We start from the raw sequence: 23,650 nt of genomic DNA, 5'->3' as shown, positions 1-23,650 counted from the left end.
GCTATCCGATTCAAACGAATTAAATTTTCCCGCGTTCTCCATTTTTAACCTTCTCAGTGTGTCAATTATTTAATATAAATCTTTTCAGTGATTATATACATTTTCATTCGTTTTCAAAGCTGTACAATCGCAAATATAAATACTCGTTTTTCAGGATGACAATAATTACAATAATACTGATGATGAACTTCTGTTGGATATGACAGTGAGGTAAAATAAACAAAGGTAGTAAACAATATTTTTAACAAGAAAAACTTAATAGTCGTTTAACTGTTAATGGTTTAAGTATTCATCAAAAGATAGATAGGGAACTTATCGTTGGGGAAGGATGGCTCGGTGAGATAAGATAAAATGTTGAAATTGAGATTAAATGTAATCAAGAGGATCTTAGAAACAGAAATAAACCAGTAGGAGGTAGATTTCATGTGAAACAGATGGCTGTTAAGAGAAGAGGAGTATGAAGAAAGAAAAAACAAAGACAATAGGACCATGTTAGAAGAAGAGGTTGTATCAGTCTCTTTTGCACACACAATTCTGCTTTTCACAGATGTATGGCTATTGCCTCGGTATTGCGAAGAAGATGCAACATAAGTGTCTTTGGACGACTTTGAACGTAGAATCTGTCTAAATTAAGCGCGTAGGTTAGTTTTCAGAAACTATGCTGAAAAATATCTGCCCTATATCTAGTAACATCAGTATCCTAACCCTTCAGGTCGAAGAGACAATAAAAACGATGTTAGCGAATACTAGGGAGAGGTGTCCATCAACAGTCCCTGAGTGGTTGGGGTTATGTGCGTCATAAAATACACGGATGGAAGTCTGGCAAGCGGTATGCATGCAATACGTAAAATACAGTCAGTTGTAGCAAATACGTCCAAAGTGGGAGGTGAATATTTGCCCTCTCAAGTGAGTAAATATGCCTGTATGCATGTGTGTTACCGGAATTCATGTAATGTGCATTTACTCATGGGCTAAGCATACCTATGTGTACGTCAAGGGATGCATGTGTGAAAACGTATGTGCTACTGGTGTGGGATACCTGCGGGTTTAACTGAATAATACTTCGCAGACCGCAAATGTCTGTAACAATGTAGCGAGGATGAAAATGCCACTCACTTCCATGCTTCAAGCCAGTTTTAAGTTAAGAAAGCTAGTTCAGCTATTAAAGTCACGTCCCATCAGTGCTTCATAATCCATCAATTTCGCAGCCTGGACCACAATGATCTGGTTTACAAGTAAAGCATCAATATGTCTCCTCAACCAATGAAACTTTATTAATCGTTCAGCTGAACAATCGTTATTGTTACCGATTTCAAAGCGCTAGATCTATCCCATCTACCGAACGCTTATTATTTCTAACTTTATAAGGCAGGACGTCTATTTAACTTCAAATATGAAAGTTGTTTGGTATTGCAATCGTAGTCTGTTTATGTATTTGGGTGTAAAAGTCACTGTTTTATTGACTTTCACTGATACAGCCCCGCATAAACTGCTGCATCTCGATAGGTGCTACTCTCGTTACCACGTCGGTTTGTCAGTCCACGCTCTGATGAACGATAACACTTGTTGACCGCTTTTATGCTGCAAGTTTTTTGTGTTATTAATACGTTGTCGTTTGGTTGTGTGATACGTCCCCACAGTAGATAAGTAGTCAGATACACTGAACTGCTGGCGAGAGTCATATTTATCAATTTCACTGGCCATCAACTTAGAACGGATATCTGATATCAATTGAGAGATTTTCCATCATTCAACACAAAAACTATGAAGTATAAAGCTTGAAAAGATTAGGTCGTAAACAATCAGGAACCCTTCTTTTATCTACTTCTTCTCTCTAATACCAGTATCATTCGCTGCCCTTTTGCTTTAGTCAACATCACGTGACTGCTCGCTTTCCCTTCTTAGTAATCATCTATTAAAACGTGGGTTCAACTTACAATATACATCAAAGATAATGATGATTGTTCTAAAGAGAAAGTGAAAGAAAGGACATATGGTAAAAGTTACGATAAGGTTCCCTAACACCAAATGATATACGTTTATTAGTGTTTTATTTTACAGCACCTGAAAGAAGTGACAGGACCTTGCTGCTCGTGCATATTATGATAACACCTGCCTTCATATGGTGTCGTTATTAGACTGTGTTAATGCCATCATTCATTATTGTGGTTGGCTGTAATTAATGAACACACATTCTTTCACTAGTTCCGAAAGACGTTACATGGAAACAAACAGTAAGTCGTCCCAGAGCTTTAGATCCGGAAATCATGAACTTGTTTTTGCAGCAACAGACTTCGGCACTTGTGTGTAATTTTGGGGATCAACTGCATACGTGACTGCCTGGTCGCTTGATTGCTGAAATGATTAATTCTTAATTAGTGGTGGTCCATCAAGACAAATTACTGTGCCTTCAGACTTGCCAAGAATTTATATATTGTTTGAGTGAACTTTAACTGGGATCTGGACCATGCTTTCACTTTATAACCTGATGTCCTACTGTCGAACGTAAATAAACCTGACAGCACATGTAATTCAAAAAGATGTCATTTCGGTTAACTCCAACGAGAAAATAACCAAAAATTAGCCTCATATTATTTGGGTGTGAAAACATCTTTCATATGGTGTACCGTACCTCCTTAGTTGTTGATCACATCGTATATACTGTAAATAATTTGTAAAGCGTATACACACACAAAGTTTTAAATGTACCAATGAATTCATTTTTAAGGCCTAGAACTATTGTGGAGTAAAGAAAGTGGTTTTTACTGGCGGAAAAATTACTGGTAAAATTGAAGGTATATTATACAAAGCACAAAAGTTAAAAGAACTTCTTGAGAATACGTCTAGAGGGATTACAATGGATACTCCTCTGAATGAAGTCTCCAATGAAGCTGTAGCAGCCAAATGTAGGTGATCAGACATCGGCAAACAGTCTATTGCTAGTGTATTATAAATTATGGATATGAGTCATTTTATTTTCATTCTTATGTAAACAGTTCCTTTCCCAATTTCTTTTGCCGAATGGCTAAACAATACTTCTTATGTTTCTGAGTGTTTAATTTCATCAGTTAATCAATGTTACTAGATACGAAAGTTAGAAAATCAAAGGCTTTCGCTTTTTTGTCAACAGCTACCCGAACTATTCGAACTAGGAAATTGTCATAAAAAGTATATTAAATATTGCATTAAACCTTGGAGGATAATCACTTGTTTTTCAGTGTTTTGTAACATGGTGATGTCTAGCGCTTTTGAACATTTTCAGAGTGTCCTCGTGAATTTTCTGTTTTGGAAGACAAGATAAATGAGGGCATATCAGATGCTAATTTATCACTGAAACAGGTTTAGTTTAGTTATTTGAGCATCATACAGGAGCTTGGCTATTCCGAGAATCAGCTTAATTGCAGTTCTTTGAATCTTTCCTAACAACTCACTGTTTCTTTTTAGACAAGAGCTAGCCGCCTTTGTTCAGTACTGGAGTTTAGGACGAACAAATGCTGTATAAAAAGTTAAAAAAGGGCTTTATCTCCAACATGTTTAAAGGCTGCTGCCGCACAGCAGTGTGCAACAGTTTTTAAATCTTGTCTAACAATGACTCCTAAGTCACTGTATGTCTGGACAACAAGTAGCTCACTGTTATTCGCTCTGTGCATGCGTTTCAGTTCACTTGCGAGCATTTATGGGCTACTGCCAAACTTGGGACCAGTCAAATAATTTCTCCAGATCATTTTGAAGCTCTAAACGACTATATTTACTTTTTATAGCTCTTCGTATCTTGACATAGCCAAGACGAGTTTGGAATACTGAGAAACTACTGAGTACATAGATGAGTGTTAGTTCAAAACGTTCGGCTTGAGAAACTAATTAACTGAATTACTCAAAAATTGTATGTTCACAGCCAACATGCCAAAAACCATCATTCTGGCAATTATTATTAAAGTATACTGAAATCCAACAAGTTTTTTACACATAACTACTACCCGGTAACATCGCTTTGAGCGTTTGCTGGTATTAACTCAATATTAAAGTGAATCCATAGTTTTTCGCAGAAAACCGATATGACTACTTCAAAAGTTAAGTAAAATCTGGTCTTTCATAGCCATCATATACATGTTAACTGTGATTTGCAATAATGACATGGGTAATCGCCACTGATATAGCGCAAATAATACGCAACAATCAACTGGCAGTAGGGTCGAGTTGTATGACTGTACAATAAAGAACTGTAGTTGGATAAGATGTGTACATTGCCAATTCAATATGGAAGTTTTTATTTACTCGGTCTCAAACTAGATCTAAGTAATAACTCGCTGTCTGATGGAAAGTCAAATGTGAGTCAAAACTACGGCCTCATAGTCGAAAGTGACCATTTTGATATGTATAACGGTAAACAATTTAAATGAAAGACAAACATATTTACGAAAACGATTCAGTGCAACTTATTGCACCTCGCAGCTGAACTAAGTGAAAATCAACAGAAACAGGAAACTTGAACAATAAAAGTTTCACAACGTAATGTAGACCTAGAAGACACCTGTTTTAAACTTGAGCGCCTGTTAGCAGCACCAGTTATAAGCCATCTTAGGTAAAATAACATTTCAAAACCGTTAGGTTCAAACGTACAAATATGTGACAGAAACCCTCTAGACGTAGAAATTACAGAGTGGGGACCAAGGAAGAGTCCGAAGCTGATGGAACGTTAGTTAGAAAGCATAAAACTTAAAGGCCTCCCGAGTGATCATAAATGCAATCAACTGGGTCAATTCTGATGTACGGGATTGAAAATATTTCTAATGGTTTTTTCTAAAACTAGGTCAAAACAGCTTACGTCAAATGGCATTCTGCAAATTAATAGTCAGGGATAAACAGAACCCTCGTGCACACAAGTTGTTTTTTTTACCAAGAAATCAACTTTAGGGACCTACTACTGGAACGCGTCATCTATATCATTAAATGATCTGCTAAAACAATAGATATTTGAGAGGGAATGACTACTACAACCCCTTATTATCAAAGCAAATATTTTAAGTGGATCTGGTAGCAAACTAATCATGAGCACGCAACAAATATGAAGCATGTCTCACGTGATTTTGGTGCTGTCATACCTGGAGTATTGTGATAATTTTGGAATAAACTGTCCTATATGATAACCAATACGATCGGTTTCCAGTTGAGTTCAAGAATCTTCTCATATTTTCTCAATTGCTCGAAAAGCGCCCTAGGGACTTATTTAGTCGTCAAGATAACGAACCCTTATAAAATTAAAAAAATGAGAATCAATACATTTCATCAACTTTGGGAGCAACTCCGGCCAGTATTGTATCCCGTCAATATTTACACTAATGGTGACAAAATTTCGGACAGTTGATCTGATCATAGGCGAGCTATCACTGATGCGCCGTAAACACCCATCCTAGATGTAGCTAATAAGTTCATGAGGACATCTCTTAAAGTGACTTTTCGGATTATTTTTCAGGATATGTCCTCTAAGCGAACGCGTATTGTCACTTTCCGAATTAGCGTATAACAAGACCGATGACGATAAGAGAGGAGGAAGGTCATTTAGATATAGGTGGGACAACACTGTCCCGCAAATTGTGCTTTTGGGCACTCCACTAAACACAGCTTCCCAGCTAGACTAATTTCAGTTCACCCGTACTCTTTGTTGACTCCCAACTTGTATCTACAATAGTAAATCGCCACCAATACCAATATCACTTTGTCAAAAGCTTTACTGAAGACAATGTGGACCAAGTCTATACGTAACTGTTATAACGTGAAAAATAATGCTGCTAATTAAGGGGTAGCGAATTATTGATCGGACCAAAGACGCGCAAACACGTAGAACGACCTAGGGTTCTGATTGGTCCTGCTCCCCTGTATAGCCCAGTCAGTTGAGTCCAGAACACAAGTCACAGCCTCGGATATATGAATCCTTATATTTCAAACATACTTTGTTTATATACCAGTCAAGCAGACCACAACGTACAATAAAATAGAAAATAACATTGTACAATAATGGTCAGTAGGAAAATGACACGTTAAACAAATATTGACCAATAAGATGATACCATTCCATGTCCAAGGATAGCATTAGGCTTAACAGGATAATTTTTGGGATATTTTCCTGAATATCCCAACAGTAACTTTCGGCCTTTGAGAGCACACTAACTTTCATGAGTTAATAATAGGTTTGTGAAACATGAATAACCCGTTCTAAGGCCGTACTATGTTTCAAAAAGAATACAGTTTACCTCGAGGTACTTGACCAACTGAAAAATCTCTTTTGAAAATTTAAAAATTATACCAGTTCAGCTTTAGAGTTGATGGTTCTCAGGTTTATGTATAGTACCTGTTTTGAAGACCGGACTTAATGTAGTATTTTCACAGACTTTTGGTAATCGATTTCGGGTTGCAGATAGATTAAAACATTTATTTAAAAGGTCTGCGACACAATTTCCTACTTTCCTTAGTAACCTAGGATGCATTTGATCGGATCCCATGGATTTTATTATATCAAGCTCATAAAGCACACCAAAGACATCGAGTTATGTAAAGGCCAACGTTTTAGAATTGTGGAGGGTCGGGACACAAATATTTCAGGCTATTCGTACTGGGATTTCGTCTCAACAATACACAGTAACCTAAATATCTCCCATGTTACTTTTCCCCTACGGAGGAGACTGCAGACCTTACTGCTGAACCACGACGGAAAGTTTCTAAATTTTTAGTGTAGTCCAAATGGTGTTGGACCTAGCGACTTTTATGTACAACATTTTGGATATATCCCAAACCGTTTTTATGGGAATTCTTATTCTGATGTCATATTGTAGTGAACAGAACACGGGTGGGGACAATCGAATGTATTTGACACAAAATTACAGAGCATCTCAATAAAATCTGAGAACTACATATTAAATCGTTAATTTGCAAAATGTTCACCGATTGTCTCAAAATGCCTCAGACTTCATTGTTCTTACATGTTCATACAAATTGCATTCTAGTCCCGCTCTTGCTTTCTTGATTTTTCCCTCATCTTCTGCTCCCAGACCTTACACTCCTGACTCGCATAATATACTACTTATATGAATATAAGTAGCACGCACCACAATATCAACTGAGAGTGCTGAATGTAAAATATCTTGTACATTTGCTTCCCAGACGTTTGGTCTGGCTTTGGCTGACACATCTTCGTCATTGAATAGTATATAGAAATCGAAGACTAGAACCGCACGGCCAATTTTACTTAGGGGTACAATATAATGGAGGCTTGTGAACTCATCCTCATAATGGGTCAATATGAGATTTAGTTAGGTTGATTCGGAGTTGTTTCACACATGATAATTACATCATCTAGTTTCTGTTCAAAAAAATTTCTGACAATTCAGTCCCCAGATTTTTCCAGTTCACCGTAGGTGAATTATAACCTCTTTAGATTAGACATCGACCACATGACACCAAAGTGTTTAGGTTGTCTATTAAAATATCATTCACTCCCATACTTTGTACTGTAGTAGAACAAACCAATCAGCAGCTCTTGTATTTTAGATTTCAAGCGGCAACTAACTAGTTCACATATCCCACTTTCATAGGGTGTGCTGTTAGTAACGGTAAGTGGGATAGTATTTCCAATAAATAGAGCTCCCCCTCCTTAACGCTTCTGGATTCCGTCGGCTCTTACTAATGTACAAGTTTTAGAATAAACTTCTGCACTGTCTGTGGACTGAATCAACAAAGTTTCCATGACTGAGATTACATCCGGATTGGTACAGTCTGTCTGTAAATCCGGCTCCCATCACTTGCCGAGAGCTCCGAGCATTTGCTTAGCAGATCCGGAGCCCGTTTAAACAGCTTTGTGGTGCAAACACAGTAGCTCCGGCACCATTCTTTTTCAAAGTCTCACCACCTGAAGATTAGCAGTTTTAAGGTCTTTCCCAAGAGTATCTAACCTTAAATTTAATTCTTTCAGTTTCTCGTCTTTTTATTCGGTCTGTGAGGATTTACGGACAAAAACTCCTGACCCCTTTAGTTTAGGTTTATTCTGTAGTATTAAGTCCCTTATATTTGGAGATCTAGATACAACTTTCTACAGCCTGGTTTGATTCAGTTTCAAGTCCATTTGGTTATCTAGTCTATAGACCTTTAACAAAGTGAGATATCGTAAGGCACTATCTGGTTCAGCGGCTGTTTTGTCAACTGAATGTCATGCTTTAAGCGAAGATCCGTACAAACTTCGTGGTACCATCTTTTCCACTCATTGCATTGAATGCCACTTTCCACAGGGTATCAACAGCCTAAACTATGTCAACCGATTTTTTTTGCACCATTCAGTCATCAACTATATGTTTTCAAAAGAAACTAGACATAAAAAATACTCAAAGTTCAAATGAACTAATGACCATAAATCTTGTTAGGCCTAAAGGTACAGACAAATACAAAAAGAACGAATGCTCAACAAAATTAGCCCAGCAAGGTAAAATACACACTGTCATTTTTAAATAGCGCGTAGAGAACAGCTCTGGCTACATCGAATATAATTTTTTTTGGGTTTGCCGCTTTTGTGAGAATGTGTTCGTTTGAGAGGTCGATAGACCAATCATTTTGCAACCCTTTGACCTTCAAGTGCTCAGTCGCCTCCGCTACGAGTGCATGGCCTTGCAACTAAGTCCACATATCTGTAGATAACCATTGTAGCTGATCAGCGTCTGGTGATATACAGACTTGTTCTCATGTTACACCAGTGCTCACTACTCATCTAGGATCCAGACTTTTCTAAAGACTGCTGTCAATTTGTGCACTAATTTTAAGATAGCTGCTGAGTTTAATGGGGTACGATTTTTCATTTGACCAGGATATGGCTACACAGTGTCTATGTAATGATTCCTGGAATTATTGATTTGATTTTTCTGCGCTTCGTTATCCCCTTTGTATTGTTCATAGTTACCGTGGTGCGGTACAATGGGTTTTCTTTCATTTATTTATTATTTCTGCTGGCTTGCCCGTTGCTCGCTCGTCCCAAGTGTCCCAGATCCACAAGTAAACTTGGAGTAGTTGTCATATTTTTGTAGCTAAAGTCCAGGTTTATCTTATCTTACTCATAACGCTAAGTTGTATTTTCACTTTGTCTCACCCAACGCTGCACATAGTTCTGACTGTTGCTCCACCGTATGAAAATGCACTTCGAACATGTAAGTTACTTAGTTATACTTTCAAAGTCATTCATATAGGTGAAGATGCATCAATTGCTGCTCAGATTGGTGTCCAAAGGCTCGAGGGGATGCTACCCTACCGTGCAATGCGACTTGTGTTACCAGATATCTTCATATTGTCAGTTGCAGTTGCTTCGTTGGTCTATTTCAGTAGAAGACGCCGAGTTCCTTCGGCACTTTTGTCGTCAACCAATGCTTTGTCGGCCGCTGAAAACAGCATTGTTTCTCATAATAGTGACGAATCAGAACATAACTTTAAGCCTTCGTAAGTTAAATTTACTCACCACACATCAAAACGTTTAGTGCTACGAAAGACAAACAGCTGGACCGAACTCACTTTAATTTTACCAGGTTTTGGAATGAAAACCAAAAAAGATTGTGGCGTGCTTGGGCTATGGATTCGTTACGTATGCTAATAACCGTACTACTTGTGTGTTTTGCTGGAATAACCTCACCTTCGTTGCCATCTTGCGTTTATCTTTTATCATTCCTCGCTACATGTACATATTGGGCTTGTAGAAATAGAGTCAGCTCAACACCATTTGCTTCTTTACGGATTTTCCTTTTGGTGTACAGCGGATTGCATGTTTGTTTATACTACCTATATCAGTTTCCTTTCTTCCAAGCATTCTGCAAGGATGGAAGTTTCTTAGCGCGGTAAGATATAAACTAATTTCCTTCTACATCAAATTGCATACCTCACGTAAGACTTATCTACGTTTAGCAATCTGTTTTATATTGACTAGTTAGCTACATAAATAGAGTAATAATTGTTTTAGATTTATCAAGTTTAAATAATTATCATTACTGTTATTGTAGTAGAAGTGTGTGATTCCTCACTTATTTAAACTCTTTTGACTGACTCCCACTCATTGTAGTAAATCATTCTTTGCATGAAAAATTGGTGCTTAATTAGCTGTTCGATTGAGTGAATGAATGAATGATCAAATCGAATACCAAATGAAGTATTATTTTCAACACTAACACATGACAGATCAAATATATGTGAGGAAATCTCTGAATCTTGGTGGAATGGTAACTTCAGTTAAAAATGTGACCAGAAGGTTTCATCCATTTTGTTTACATTTTTCTGCCCACGTAGAAAAATCACGAAATCCTTACTAACTTCTTTTTTGAGTCTTGCTTAGTAAAACACTACATCATAAGGTTTTATAACCCTTAGGGCTTTATCCGTGAGATCATGATTAACCAACCATCATTAGTCCCAGATAATGAGTGTAGGATACATCGTTTGCAAGGTTTGTTAGAGTTATGACCAGATCTGCTTATTGTCCAGCCTACGTCAGTGTGTGATTGTTGAATAAAACAAACTTGGATAACACTGAGTGGTTCGGTCAGATATCAGTGTAGTTGGTTTCTTTCGTAAGGCAAACATTTAGCGGTTAAAGACACTGAACAGATCATAAATTCAACTAGAAGTAGATTTGTAAGTGACATGGATTTCTGGGACGGAGTGGGAGAGTTCACATTTGGGGATAAAACAGTGCGTGCCTGCAAATCGGTATGAAGTACTCTTTTTTTAGTTAGAAGATTCACTAGCTTGACTTTATAAAACATCGCTTATATTGCTAATTTTGAAATGTGATCATTATCAGGTTTTGAATACTGTATGGTTTTTTAAGAGATTATGTTGGATCGTTGTACTTCAAAGTACATTTTAAGTAGTATTGGGTCGGTAGTATGAAATACGTTCCCATGTGAACAGTCGAAAAATAAAATTGCTTAAGATAACAACAGGTATCTTACTATGAACAATAGGGTTTGACTGAGTGATGTATGTGGAGTACTAGACTTCTAAAATGAAACTACATAAGTAGCAAAACGTATCGGTTATGCATTTGATTGTACCCTAAAGTTGTCTTCGTATATCCTATCTGTAATTTCTAGCTAACGTTTTGCATGCGTTTGGGTCTTTTTTTATCACTCCAAGCCAGTAATTTATGTTTATCCATTCGTTTTCGATTTTTAGTTGGTTTAAGTAGTTAAAATCTCTCAACCATCAATTGTTTGTAGCACTATATATTTATTTGGACATAACAATTGGTACAAGGGGGCACCAAACACATATGCCCTACACAAGAATGAGGTTGTGAAAAGAAAAAGAGAGCGTAAGGTGCGTATAATAAAAAGGACAGCGAAAAGAAATTAGTGTATATGAGTGAAATAATAATTCATAATTATAATAATTGGTGAACAGTTCAGTTAGGAAGCAACCTAAATAACAAAGAAAGACATGCAAAGTGGGGATCGGCACAACTTTTTATTTGTTTTACATTTCTCATCAGAACAAGAAGAAATAGTCAACAGAAGGGAAAGGAAATGGGCGAACGTAGTTCGGTGATCATAAAGCGGTTCATATAGTTTGTAATTATTCCATGGCTCTTAAAACCGGAGAAAAGTTCAGTATTTGAGCTTAACTGTAATTTGTGTACGTTACTACATGTTTTCTGAGTAGTAGTTCTTAAGTGGTGTCGACATTTAAAAAATCACTCACTTAATGTATAGTTTTGTCTTTTTCATTGTAGGCTACTTGGTTTGTACTATATTATGCACACCTCATGTAAAAAACCCGGTGAAATTATATTTCCAAGTAGTTTTCGTGTTGTAGATTGTCTGGCTCCACCTATTACGATGCTACTGTACTATGTTTTGGTGTTAGAAACTCGACGCTGGTTAGATTCACATTCTAGCGTGTCTTCACAACCGGTAAGCCTCCACAACTTTTTTTAAGACTTCGCAAACCTTTTAAAGTATTTATTAATTATAGGTGATGAGTGTATGAATTAGCTCTACAACTCTCTAGGCTTTTTGTAACTGTCTATGAGTTACACACTTCGCGTGTGATGTAAGACACCTTGTTAGTTTAAATCAAACGAAGCACCATGACTGCGTTTCTCGTTTATTAGTCTAAATTTTGTTTAATTTGTTTATCAAGTGACTATGCGCTCTTTCTTTCATTCATAACTTGACGTTATATTTGACTAAATTTCTCCTGCTGTTATTCTGCTACTTAGTTCAAGTAAAATAGCTATTCACAATTGTTCTAATACTTGAAAAATTGATAATTTAACTTCTAATCATTGCTTGTAATGAGTTTCCTTGTTTGTTTTCATAGCTATTTCGGAATAATATCAGGGATTCTACATTCCCAAGTGAAGTACCGCCTAGCTGTCATGATGAGAATGTAAGTTCATTTCACATTGTTATATCCCCAATACAAGATATTAGAATCAAATATTTTCAAACTACATATTGAACCAGGTTTTTCCATCTTAAGGTTTTACTGATTTACGATAGTCTTATTTGATTGGATACATTTGAACTTATTTCTAAATAAGTCTCTATGTAGTCTTGTAAGAATCAGTAGGAAATATCCTAATCCACTATGGACCGGATTTTGTTTTTAAAGTGGTAATTACATGAAATATTACTCCTTTTTAATTTAATGTAAGGCAAGCATTTTGATTTTTAGTTGGATTTTTTTTACCAGATCCACTTGTATATTCAGGGGGACTTTGTAAATGTTATAAAGGTTTTTTGCTTGTAATGAGTATATTTCTCTCGTGATTTATGCCATTCTGTTTACCTAAAGCTTACAATTTTCCTAAGTACTTGATTTTTGTTCTCTACCTCTGTACCAGATGGTTAAAGTACATTATAGAAAATCGAATTATTCACATTTTGAAAGTATTATTTCAGGCATCCCAGTTTTCAACCACGATTTGTAATTGCTGTATAGTTATGGCGATTAGTGACACTGCCAAATTTTTAGTAACCTCTACTATTGTGTTACTCTCTTCGTGTACTAAAAAACGTAAATGGGTTAATCTTTCAGGTGGATATATGAATCTTCATGTGCTTCTTTCAATTTAAATACGAATAACATTGCGAATTTGGAATAGGCGGTACTATGTTTCCTGAAACTACTGAACTGTATTCATATCAGTGACGTATATAGCCACTGCCAGGGAAGCCCCACTCACTGCCTTCCCGCAGTGGGGGTGTTGTTTATGAAGTTGAAAGGACGAAAAACGCGTTAGTGGACACGGAGGGTTCACCTATGGGATTTGGAAAATCCTGATTCTAAACCAATGGTGCTCATGGGCTCCAGCATCCTGAAGGAAGAAATGGCATATGAACCGATTGTTGGCTACCGGCTCCCGTTAGACTTCATCTCCTGACGTTGCTCCACTGCCTTGTGGGTTAGATCTCTAGGTCAAATATTCTGGGAGTGGCCGCCTAAGAAAACCACCTGCTTCGGTTTGGGAGTTTGAGCTGTAATCTAACTCTTACATAAGCCTTGTGACGATGTAGCGTCTATATGTTTGGAGCCTTCTTATACTAATGCTTATATGTTTGAATAAATAAATAAATTCATATCCGTCAGTAGTAGTTATTTGTGTGCGCCTCAATACTTTCTATATCGTGTTATTAGGGCATATTTTTGTAGAACATATCGAAATATTGCTGTACTTGTGTGAATTATTATTTGTATACTACAGCGTTGTATCCTTAAATTTTGTGTATGGCCTACACTAGTTGGTTGAAAAGCAAAAGCAAAAATAGCTACTTGCTCAAGCATTTGTGTTTTTGGTATAGGTTTCTAGTGGTTTGCATTCTATTAATAAAATTAATTATTGAATTCCACATTCGTGTTAGCACTAGAAGTGAAATGTTTTAATCGTGATCCAGAAATCAGTTGAAGCCTTTCATTCAATCTGGTATCAAGGGCGTGACTTGTTTTATTTCTTGAAGCGATCTGATTATGGGCTCAAGTATTTTGCATGCATCGATTCGGGCCTCATAGCAGATGTGCTTTGGTGTTGTTATTTTATTTTGTTACCATATTGGTCATTTATCGATGTAAGTATACGGCTTTGCTTTTATACTAGGTGGATGATGTGAATATGCCAAGTACTAGAGAATTAGTATCTCAGGAAAACTTACCTGCAGTTACTTCCTCAGATTCGTTCTCTACCAATTTGACAACCACAGTTTCTGCTCTGCCTACTGACCGTGGAAATGAAAACATAACATCTAAAGATCAATCTTATGTGGAATTGCATTCTAACCAGAACCTCATTCAGAAGCATAGTCCTTCAAAACAATGTACGACCGGGGATCAAGAAGAGAAATCTTTACCTCGTGGTATAAGTCATATTAGAGGGGAAGTGTCAACAGATTGCACAAGCCACGTTCCAAAATCCCTTACTAACTTTCCGCACCAGACTACTGCACTACATCTGGAAGCAAAAAATAATTCTAATGAGGGTTTTCTATCGCCTCCTGTAGAACCTCATTTTGATGCTTTATTTGGCCTTACCCCTCCTTTTGCCACATACATGTATGGGTGGTCTGGAAATAATGTTACTACTGAACGTCCATTTCTGCTCAGTTTGCACTATTCAGCAATCAAGAATAGTTATATTCTCACGCTTATTGCAATGATGGTAAAAAAATTTTTTTTCATTTTTTGTTTGTCTGTTCAACAAAATGTTTGACAATCTTTGTAAATATTTTCTATGAAGTTCTTTACGATTTTACAAACTTGCTAGTAAGTCTGCGATCCTTTTTCACAGTTCCGTCTAATTAGGTTACTCACAACAGTTTATCTAGACAGTCGAAAAAAAGTACAGTTTCCCACACAAGTGTATTGTATAGGTTGCATCGTCACAGCGAACCGAAGCGAGAAAAAAAGGAAGTAGAAAGCTATTAAAACAAAAAAACATCATCGAAGGGATTATACAATGTTAAATATGTGTAGGGAGATTGTTTTGTATGTGTAACGCTGTTACGTCGAAGGGGGTTACACTATGTTCAGTATGTAGAGAAAGACTATACTGTAGCTATTTATTTATTTGAATACAAAGGGCACCGAATACATATGTGCCACACAGGCCACTTGATTTTTGTGTCGGCCCAAACCGATGCAGGTGTGATGTTACAACGTAATTCTTGTATTATTTGTTTGTCACTTGGTGGTCTTAAACGTTCAAAACTTTGGCGTAAAATACTTTGCTTTATGGTATGAATTCTCGTCGTAAGTTAGAAATCTTGATGGTTTTACGTCTAGTAGTTAAGTTGTCAGGTAGACTTTTATGATTAATTACCATTTATCCTTTGGAATGGCTTAGATTATCAGCTTTCATTCAATTCTAAAGTAACGCACGTAAATTTACGTGGCACATAATTTAATTATCTGGGTCCGAAATTTTTGAATAAATAGGTCATAGAAGCAAATCTTTTTGTTGACGAAGTATTTTGTTACAAATTACTATCCAGGGTACATCGGTTTATGTTGGTAAGCTAATGACTGATATCCACTCACCTTGACGTCCTGATGCATCAAACGAAACAGCACTTTCAAACTTCTTGATACCTTCTTACTGTTGGTCTACTTATGTTCTAGTACTTGTTTGTTTGGTTGTCCAATTTTCTGTATGGAATAGCTTTCGTGAACACATTATGCTGATTTCTATAGATCATTACCTTCCCTTTCCTGACTGTGATGTATAAGAGTTTTCTTTTTGCTTCATTGTTCGTAGGCTTGGGCTGTTGTTTATCGCAGTTGGCTTTCATTCATTCTGCTTTTATCTGCGTGCATCCTATGGATCGTTCCCAAATCTAGAGCTGCATGTTTATATTCTAGTCCTTTGATTGTCCTCTATGCCATTGTTCTAATTCTAATACAGTATATCTATGGATTAAATTTAAACTCCGATGAACTACCGCAAGCAGTGACACCCGATGGTATTCAACTATCTGAATTGGGAATGCAGAGATCAGATCATTGTGTTGGCGCTCTTGCTCTTCAGGTAATATTAATTTTTACAGTAACTAGACGTAACTCTTTAAAAAATATACAGTTTACTTATTAATCTCGATTGTAAAGTGCCATATAAACTTTCTGTTCTTATGTTAAAGCTTCACCGTTTGTCAGACCAATAAAGGTGCGAATTACTGAAGTAGATCTGTTGGCGTGCCAACAACTTCATTTAAAATATTTACTTCAATCGTGGGCGCAGACTTATCGTAAAATTATGTATTTGAATTTAGAAATGCAGAATTATATTCTATGTATCACAAGTGTATTTTACTTACGCTATGTCAGATGGATTTTAAGTAGGAAACGACTTAGAAGTAGGAAGTTATTTCTCAGAAAATCCCCCTGTTTAGTGAGTAAAAATACTGTAAACTCACCCGTTGAACATCAACCATTACCTCAGGTTAGCAACTTTTAGCAAAAGAATATTCTGTCTTCAGTAGTAAGCCAGCACAATTATACGTGCATCTATATCAAGTGGAATGTTAACAGCTAATTCATACCTCGTTGACCAAGCCTGAAACAAAGGTGATCATCTTCCTCTTACCAGTATCTTGTCTAGTTCAGTTTAAAAGCAAGAAATAGATGTGTTATCAGTGATTCATACTGCAGATATAACTTCACATATATATGATATAACTATAACTAAGACATGTAAACAGCATTATTCTTACGGTCAGTTAAGATGTCTCATACTTATCAGTTCAATATCAGGAGACGTCTGGTTTTCTTACAAAGTCAACTTAGTAAACTAAATAAATCATTACGATAAAATGAAAACAGATGATCATTCTGTTCATCAGTCTTTGTCTAAAAATTACTCCCATTGACATTGATGCTCAAAATTTCCTCACTCAATGTCAACTTGGATAAAATTTAAGTAAAATATTGTTTGTTTCTACTCGTTGGTCAAAAAACATTAGGACATTAATCTAACATGAAAACCGCATTATGTAAACTGTTTTCCTTGTTAGTTTTTTTTCAAAATGTTACTAAGATTTTCAAAAGAGAGTATCTATGATCATGTAGGTACTGTTTAGAAAAATTATTAAAATGATGCCATTGTAAACAACAGAGCTCATATTAAATTGACATCTGAGCGCCAAAATACTCTGTGGTGTATTTTGTCAGCTAAAACTTTTCATGGACTTATCCAATCTTATAGACCCTCCATGGTGGACTAATTATATAAAGAGTAGTCGCACATTCGAGTTCGTTCTGTCGTCTTATCAATGAAGAAAATAAGGAAAAACTCAGCAAATGTGATGTATTTGTGGAGTGTGATGTCCCAGGATATTAAAAAGTGATAGTCCCAATAGCTAATGAAGAGGGATTGAAACATCACTTTATTAAGGTATGATGTTAGATGTCGTGTATTAAAAGCCCAGATTAACTGACCTCTCACAGCGGAAAATACGTACCGATGTTAGATTACGATAGTTGTAGGCTAAAAGGTAACGTAGTGTAAATCCTATAATCACTATCAGTCGTCATGAATAAATTTATTGTGAACGGATTATCGCGGAGAATTGACCAGTTTTGATTAATTTTTCTGGCTTATCGGGTTATCAATCAAGATAGATTATATTTTCTGGGGAAATCGTAATAACCGAAATTGAATAGATATTTTCTTAGCGTCTCTTTCAAGTAACTAGAAATTATTGTTACATTGTGTATTTGAGTAAAATATGACGTAAATATAAGCCCATTATCTTATAATTTCTCTTCTTTTAGATGGGCTTCTTAATTTGCTTTTGGTTGACTCTGAGGTTGTTTGTAATGGAACGTGCAGCCAAGCGATTATCAGCACATCATCAACGAGTTGTTTTAAAAAGTGAAGATTTACAAACAAGTTCAGGCTCAACTCCACTTCCTCGTTTTCAGAAGTCTTTGCCAACTGTCTTGAAGTTTCGTAGACGAAGTAATAACGAAGAAGGAAATAATATCTTGCTAACTCCTTTCTTAAATATGGCCGACGATTTTCAAACACATACTGGCTATAATGCTGCTATTTATGGCCCTGCAGCGTCTTTCGGAACTGTAGACAACAATATTTACAGACGATTCAGTAATTTTATTCAAATTTATTTTCAATTATCCTCATAACTTGTTTAAAGCTGTTGGTATACTTTCATTCTAAGGGGGAGTAATTTTCTCAAGATTTCTGATGCTTCTTGTTTGTGATTCCTGCTAGCATTATGATTTTTGATTAGGTATTCGATTTGATTTAATGCTCAATTCTCTATCACATTGTATATACAGTTTAGTGCTTCGTGCCAGTTCAAGTCAATTTCACAAAAGTGAGATTATGAAACGTCAAGTGATAATTTCTACACTATGGTTACCATGTAGGAAGATTTTCTTATATGTAATTAAATGACATTTTGGGATTGTTAAAATGAATCAGTAAAATACTGATCGACGGAAGAAATGCCATTTTTTTGACTACTCTTCTTAGGAGCTTTGATTAGTTTGTATAATATCAGATTTCAGATACTGTTTGGACTGTAACATTTTTATTTTAAGATAAGTATCTCTACACGATACTTTTATATGCAATTGTACCATTTTAGTTATTCTATTCCATAGTTTTACGCAATTCAACGATGTCCCTAATTACGTTTGACATATGTATACTTTTTGTAATTTCTTCTTAGGAAGCGTTTCATTTCCTTTTTTAGAGAACTAATAGGTTAATTTCCTCACCGTAGTCTCTAAAGTTCTCGATTCCTAGTCAATTATTGACAGACTCACACCCCACTCCACTCGCTTTGGTTAATGTGTCTTTAGGTTAATTCGTTATTTTTAATACTCTACAAAGCAGTTAAGAACAAATAATTGTAGTTGGTAGATGAGTTGCGTTAATATTGCTCTTTCATTTACTGTCTATCTGAATCATACCATACTTTATTTTGAACACATGTTTGGGACTAAGTTGGCAATAATTATATGCTCTTCTATATTATGATGATTGTTCGCCAAACATGTCTCAATTTAAACGAACAATACACGTAATATCATGCTCCATAAAGAGTAGTAACCGACTTATAATAATGTCCTTGTAATAAAATTTTTTGATTAGATATTTAGATAATTTTATCGTATTGAGATACGTTTAGTTTAAAGTTACAAATAAGGTGTAAATTTACATTTATACATAAAATATAAATAATGCTCACATCCTGTGTTTCTCTTCTTTTCTATTTCATGTCATAGCTGAGTTTATGCATTCTTTATGCGTAAAGTATTGGATTGTCGTTTGTTGTCTGAGTATGCTGTTGGTTTCCGTTCAACAACCTGTCGTTGTGTTTCGTATTGTTTACATGGTTATGCTGATTTACTTCATGTTGATTTTTCAGGTGAGATAGAGTCAGCAGATTAAAGTTTATTTTAGTTTACTTAAATAAATATAAGTGGTTTGATAAATAATCTTTGTTGATGCAGAAGGACGTAATACTTCGTTGTTACGTTTTTCCCATTATTCTAAATATACTAGATGTTTGAAGCTATTTAATTTTCTCTCAGTCCTGGCATGTAGCGGAAAATTGTATATCTCAATGGTAGTATGCACTTTTTCGATTGCTGTTACAATAATAAATATTTATAAATCTAATGAATCTGCTTTTGTCAATTACTGTCTGCCTTCAATTCCCTGTAACTATATGACGCGAAGTATCACTAAACTTTTTTTGGCACACCTGCTTCATCTAGGTATATTTATTATGAAATTGTTGTGCATTATACAACCGTATATTCCTTTGAATGCGTTTTTTACTTCAAATCTGTAAACTCATAATTCCCCTTTTTCAGATAAGTTATGCTATTTGGCGTCGTCAAATGTTATGTTTTTGGTGGGTCATTGTTGTATATTCTATGGCGATGCTGTTGTGTATTTATACTTTTCAATTTAATGAGTCACCCAGTTTCTGGCAGAATAAACTACATCTTTCACCTGAGATGTAAGTTTTTACCAAGTTTATGTTTTGTTTCTTTGAAATGATGTTTCATTGTGTAAAGGTTGAAATATTTTATTTCGTGTAAGATAAAGTAGGACACTGATAAATTATGTGATATATTCTATTTGTTTTCCTATTTTTGACATTTTCTTTTTATTTAATAGCTTAAAGGCGTTTGGATTAGAAACTTTTGAAAGTGCAGCTCTTTTCGAACGTTTACTAACACCAGTTGTATTCTTAGTTGTTATAATTTTACAAGTGCATTACTTTCATATACCATTCCTTAAGGCATCCGCATTAAATCGTTTCCAGTAAGTTTTATGTTTTCTCCTAGTGGTTCAAAATAATCAATAATATATATCTATACTTATGTTCATGATAATTAATAGCCTACGTTTGACTTATGTAACTGACAATTTTTAATATCAAGATACCTTTTTTTCTCAATTGTTATCATCATACAGATAAGGTTCTAAGTTCATTGATGATTTGCAAATCAAATCCTTTTTACTATTTGATTAGATTTATTTTAATGGTGCCAATTTTAAGTTGTTTCTTTTGTTTTTAAAATCACATTAATCGCAGTACAAAGTGACTTCATATTTATATAATATAAATTAGTTTTTGTGGAGTAGAAAAAATAGAGTTATGATATTTGTTTTGTGAAGTGAATATATATTCAGTTAGATTGCTTAAAACATATCTTCACGGTATCGTGTTATATCATATGTTGTACGATGGTGCTTTTGCATTTATCTTTTCTGCCTTTAGTTGATATTTTTGGGTTGTTTGAAATTACCGCAATGTCGAAAATATAGTTATTATGGTAAAAATTACCATTCTAGGTTGTTGCATCATTTAGTCTTATAAAATCCTGAAATTTATTCGCTTTTCAAACTATGGAACCAAGTTTGTATGGATCTTCTAGATAGATCTTGCAATGACTATACAATGAGAAACGATAGAAAGTTATTTCAAGAGAAGGATTGGCTATAACTTCTTTTTGTCACTATATTGCATTTAGATTTTAAACCATGGATACAATTTGCATTTCATATTATTCATATGAAAACTACTTTTCATGATTATTAATAATTGGTACTTCTGCCTATTCGTCGTAATGTATAATTTAAAATGGCAGAAGAGATTTTTTAACTTTACACATTTTCACTAGGTTCTATCATTTTCAAACAAAAAATGTACTTTATATCGTTGCAATGTGTATATAGTCATATCATAAACATATATCATATAAACATTTTATATGATGAAACTAATCTAATGTCGTTAAATGGTCTCACTCTATTAATATTTCAGATTGCCTCAAGTTTCCAGGGGTTCTGTGAATTCACGTTCTGGGATTTCTGACGATCACAATTCAAATACATCTATTTCTCAGAGTAGTAACATGTCCAGTAGGTTTCAAACTTAAACATTTATTCGTAGATTAACTCTTTCTCTACAACTTTCTATCATTTTTTCTTTAGTTAATCTTATGTTTATTTAGATTTTTTGACTTGCAGATTATTAGACCTTAAATCTTTTATTGTGTGAAGTAGTTATCTAAGTCGGGTTTGTGGTTTTATCAACACTTATTTGTAGAAACATCATTATTTCCTCACGAGATTGCTGTTTTAGAGGAAATAATTATCGGTGGCCTCCAGTCTCTTGAAATTTCTTATTAGCATTTCTGGTCATTACATCTAATTATGTCAATTAACAGATAACTACATTCCTTTAATTGTTTATCTTTCGAAAACAATATCATTTCTAAAAATGGTTTTAAAAGGTCTCCTACTTTATTTGCTCATAGAATGACTTATTATGTTGTATAGAACTATTCCAGCTCATCTTTAAGACTGAACCAATGAGATGTAGTTAAACGACAATTATAAATCTTCTTGGTTTCCCACTTTAGCTTAAGTCGACTAATAAAACCTAATTAATAATTAAAAATATACCTTCAGAGCAAAATCTCTAGTCAGTTATCATCGAGTTGTTTCAGTAACAAAGTTATAATCATGCATAGAAGGTTGAAACAGATGACCATGAATCAGTTCATGCAAAATAGAATAGCCGATGACCTAATGAAAGGATTCAATTGAACTAGGAGTGAGAGCGAAATGGTTATACATAAGAAAATCGATAATTCCACTGTTGATCTTTTTCCGTAACGCCATATGATTAACTTGATTAAACAAAATTAAGGATCAAAATAACATTTCTCTGTGCAGTGGTTGTAGTTTATTGAGGTCACTGTCTTCTATCTTATCAGTATTTCATGGTACGTGATGCGCAATAAGTTAGAATACTAACATATTTAACATGGTAAACCCGGTTTGGGCAACCAAGCAGTATCCTAGCCCTCACACAAATCGAATGATTTATGTGGCGCACATCTTTTTGGTGCCTTCTTGTACCTATGTTTATGTGTTTAAATAAATATAATAAATATGTATAGTAACATGGCAGCGTACTTTGTTTCTAAGACAAGTTATGAATGTTTATTTAAATTTTTTATCCACAAAATGTTGCTTCAGGATTGGGTTGTATCGACACCTGAACTGATGATAAAGAGTGAAGTAGTTATGTGTCGACCGCTTCACTTATCTCGGGAGTCTCACTAGCCCTCGTGGTCTGGTGTGTGACGAAATCCCAGCACGGATACAGAAAGCTCGACTAGCTTTTCCAACTTACATCATTTATGGTGTAGGCGAGATATCCGTCTATCAAACAAAGGACGGATTTACTGCACAGCAGTTCGCTCTGTCCTACTTTATGGCAGTGAAACATGGCCGGTAAGAGTAGAGGATATCCGTAGGTTACTAGTATCCGATCATAGGTGTCATCGAAGCATTGCTCGTATATCCTGGGACCACCGAGTAAGTAACACAGTTGTTAGGAAACGGGTACTAGGTAAGGATGGCGAATCAGTTGGTGAAGTAGTAAAACTTCAGTGAGATGGCTGGGATGCGTGATACGTTTGCCCGATCATCGAATGCCCCGACGAGAGATGTTTTATGGTGTAGGAGTAGGATAGAAGAAAGCTAGGGGCGGCCAGACCAAAACATGGCACAAATCTATGAATTCATTGACAAGTGGACTGAGCCATATTGGTAGGTGTAGACTTCCTGATTGTGATCCGCGAGACGATAGCAACCGATGGTTAGAGACCCTGAATGACATGGGCTCAAAATCGTTTGCAATGACGCAAGTGCATCCACTCTTTGTGTTCTCCCAAATTCTAATCTTCTGAATTCTTCATGTCCCTTTTCTTTCTCTTTCCAAATTTATTTCAATGGATTATACTCCTTGAATAACATCTTCAAACCCTAATTTTTCTGATTACTGCCTATACTTCTACAACCTCTACCACTATGAGATTTGAATCAACAACTGAATCTCTGTACTAATGTGGTATGGCAACTTGAACTGATGTACCTACGTATGAAATTCTACGTTATGACTGACTTTTATCCCCATCACTTGAAGTATTATTGTCCAACTGGAAAACTAATTTATCCAGTGATTTATTAAAAAGTGGATTTGTGATTATGTTCGGTTTATTCTTTAATTTTCGTCCCAAAATTTGTGTCAAATTTTTTAGTTTCAAACCTTGGATAGCTGTATCAAATGTAACCAAG

General features: G+C 35.4%; 1 protein-coding gene across 1 annotated transcript in view; it reads left to right on the top strand.

Annotated features, from left to right (window-relative positions):
• The first annotated feature begins 8,621 nt into the window (after positions 1–8,621).
• The window catches only part of MS3_00003931 (uncharacterized protein), a 61,518-nt gene continuing 46,489 nt past the window's right edge, over positions 8,622–23,650 (top strand). Inside the window, exons 1-13 of the mRNA XM_051211807.1 lie at positions 8,622–9,033; positions 9,066–9,185; positions 9,225–9,471; positions 9,510–9,863; positions 11,753–11,933; positions 12,343–12,411; positions 14,120–14,677; positions 15,773–16,042; positions 17,785–18,118; positions 19,267–19,409; positions 19,861–20,009; positions 20,171–20,317; positions 21,324–21,421. Coding sequence (XP_051071911.1) covers positions 8,874–9,033; positions 9,066–9,185; positions 9,225–9,471; positions 9,510–9,863; positions 11,753–11,933; positions 12,343–12,411; positions 14,120–14,677; positions 15,773–16,042; positions 17,785–18,118; positions 19,267–19,409; positions 19,861–20,009; positions 20,171–20,317; positions 21,324–21,421 — 2,830 coding nt within the window. The 5' untranslated portion in view covers positions 8,622–8,873. The remainder of the gene's footprint in view (positions 9,034–9,065; positions 9,186–9,224; positions 9,472–9,509; positions 9,864–11,752; positions 11,934–12,342; positions 12,412–14,119; positions 14,678–15,772; positions 16,043–17,784; positions 18,119–19,266; positions 19,410–19,860; positions 20,010–20,170; positions 20,318–21,323; positions 21,422–23,650) is intronic.

This window comes from Schistosoma haematobium, chromosome ZW, assembly GCF_000699445.3.
Source record: "Schistosoma haematobium chromosome ZW, whole genome shotgun sequence".
NCBI lineage: Eukaryota > Metazoa > Platyhelminthes > Trematoda > Strigeidida > Schistosomatidae > Schistosoma > Schistosoma haematobium.
The sequence above is the reverse complement of the archived record's forward strand: the minus strand, read 5'-3'. Positions and strand labels throughout refer to the sequence as shown.